At 48.5% G+C, this 2,063-nt stretch overlaps 1 protein-coding gene across 1 annotated transcript; it reads right to left on the reverse strand.

Annotated features, from left to right (window-relative positions):
* Positions 1-799: 799 nt before the first annotated feature.
* Positions 800-1,747, reverse strand: LOC120654944. The gene has a single exon (XM_039932623.1). It carries the CDS (start codon positions 1,654-1,656, stop codon positions 1,039-1,041), a length of 618 nt encoding a protein of 205 aa, XP_039788557.1. The 5' UTR covers positions 1,657-1,747; the 3' UTR covers positions 800-1,038.
* Positions 1,748-2,063: the final 316 nt, after the last annotated feature.

The following is a 2,063-nucleotide window of genomic DNA, read 5'->3' on the forward strand; positions in this document are numbered from 1 at the left end:
CCTTCGATTTGTAACCTTTTTTACCTTGGTTGTTACTTTCTGTTGTTGTAATGGATGTGATGAAGGAATTGACATTGACAGGAGGGGCTTTCGATTTAAATCTAAATCGAGAGACCTCCCTATGTAGAATAGGATTTTCTGAATACCTGCAAGTATGGTTCTTTTATGGACTTCCAAGTTTCCACCGAAAATGTGGTTTCTACCAAATATTTTCCGATGCTGTTAACAGAAGAGGACATTGTTGCATATAAGCGACATTTCAAATGGAGTGACTTTTTTTGTGGCGAGCTTAGTTGCTGACCTTGCTCTTGTGTTCCTTCCCATGACTGTAGAAACAGCAGGTTCCTGCCTGCTTCTCCGATCTCTGACCTCGCCTTGGGTGGGCGACCTTGTTGGGGCCAGCAGTAAACCGCACGTCGTGCATCTAGCTGGATGACTGGATGTGAATATGTGATCGATGTTTCGCAGATTCCGCGGTTCAGAGGATTTCAGGCGAGAGGTGGGACTACCGTTCCCTGACGAGACTGAACAGCGACCCACATAATTCAGTGGATGATGGCGGTTGCTTTGCATGATCACGCCGTTGATTTGCAGAATTTTTAGATTGGACAGGCAATCATGTTATCCTTTGATGTAATGAATTTATTCCTTCTGAGTGTTGTGAAATGAATTTGCCTGAATGTAAGAATAGGATGTGAGGATAATGACGCCTTTTTTTTCTGGGTTCTTCTTCAGTTCTTTGTCATTTTCAGTCCATCTGTCCCCTAGGCGCTTGGAATAACGTGTGCATCATTCAAACTTTTTTTTTTCAGACCATGAAAATTCTTCACTCTCTCACGGTCGTAGGGAACAGATTTTGGAAAATTATACACCAGAAATATATAAAAAATCAACGAACCGTTTTTACACTAAAATTATGTACAGGGTTTGCAGACCATACTAGTTCTTGTTGTATGCTCTTCCTACAACATCTTAGTCTAACAAACGAATGATTTCTAGAAAGAACAAAAAAAAAGGAAAATCGAGACCACCTCTGCTTCACTCGGCATCTTCTTGGATGATGCTCAGCGCCCGCTTCAGCCGCGACGTCGCCGCCGCCGCGGCGAGCTTCTTCTCGTCCCTCATCGCGGGGTTCAGCGACACACCGAACTCCCCCAGCGTCTGCTGGTTAAGCTTCTCGTTGAAAAACACGTCCTCGCCGTCGCCGCCGTGTGCCATCTCCTCGCGCACCGGCATGACGCGCACGGCCTTCTTCTTGCCACGGGCACGGCGCCGTCCGTGACTCCGCCGCTTGGTGCTGGACGCCAGCGCCGTGCTCGCGCGCACGGCTAGCGCGGCCATGTCGGCCGTCGACAGGGGCTTCTCGAGCATGGCCGCCGGGAGCACGAAGTATATCTGCCCCGGCCGGAGCAGGTCGGCGGGGGCCAGCGCCGGCGGGTGTTCGTTGAAGTAGAGCGCGTCGGAGTTGCACACGAAGAGCGATTGCGCCGCGTCGCCGGTGTGGCCGAGCACGTCGGAGACGCGGGAAGAGGAGGAGGCCGGGAGCTCCTTCAGCGAGCCGTCGGCGGCGATGACCCTGGCCGGCGCCGGCGAGGCCTGCTGGTGCACCTGCCGCGAGAGGCTGCCTCGGTGGATGCAAGAAAGCTTCAATCCCATGGAATCTTGAAGGTTTTCAGGCTTTGTTTAGTGCTTTAGAATTTGGATGAGGTGGTTAAAGGATGGGTTTTGGTTGTATATAAAGGCGAAGACGACGGAGATGAGGGGAGAAAAACAACGGTAGTCAAGTTTTTTTTTTCCATTTCAACCCTAAATTCTTGTTCAATTCGGCAGATGCACCTGCAGTGCTTGGTGAGTCGATTCCTTGCCAATGTTTTCAAATCCTATTACCAGAGCTATTAGTCTACTGTTAGTATACTGATAAGATGATTAGTCACGGTCGGTCAGCTCGATTAGTCGAGGTCAGTGGGTTCTAGTTGTAGTCTACTCGTCCTGTATATTTCAGGACCAATACTATATATATATATATATATATATATATATATATATATATATATATATATATA

Source organism: Panicum virgatum, chromosome 1N (assembly GCF_016808335.1).
Source record: "Panicum virgatum strain AP13 chromosome 1N, P.virgatum_v5, whole genome shotgun sequence".
In the NCBI taxonomy this organism is placed as follows: Eukaryota; Viridiplantae; Streptophyta; class Magnoliopsida; order Poales; family Poaceae; genus Panicum; species Panicum virgatum.

Coding starts and splice junctions, on each gene's coding strand:
- LOC120654944 (XM_039932623.1), bottom strand. CDS start 1,656: ATGGGATTGAAGCTTTCTTGCATCCACCGAGGCAGCCTCTCGCGGCAG.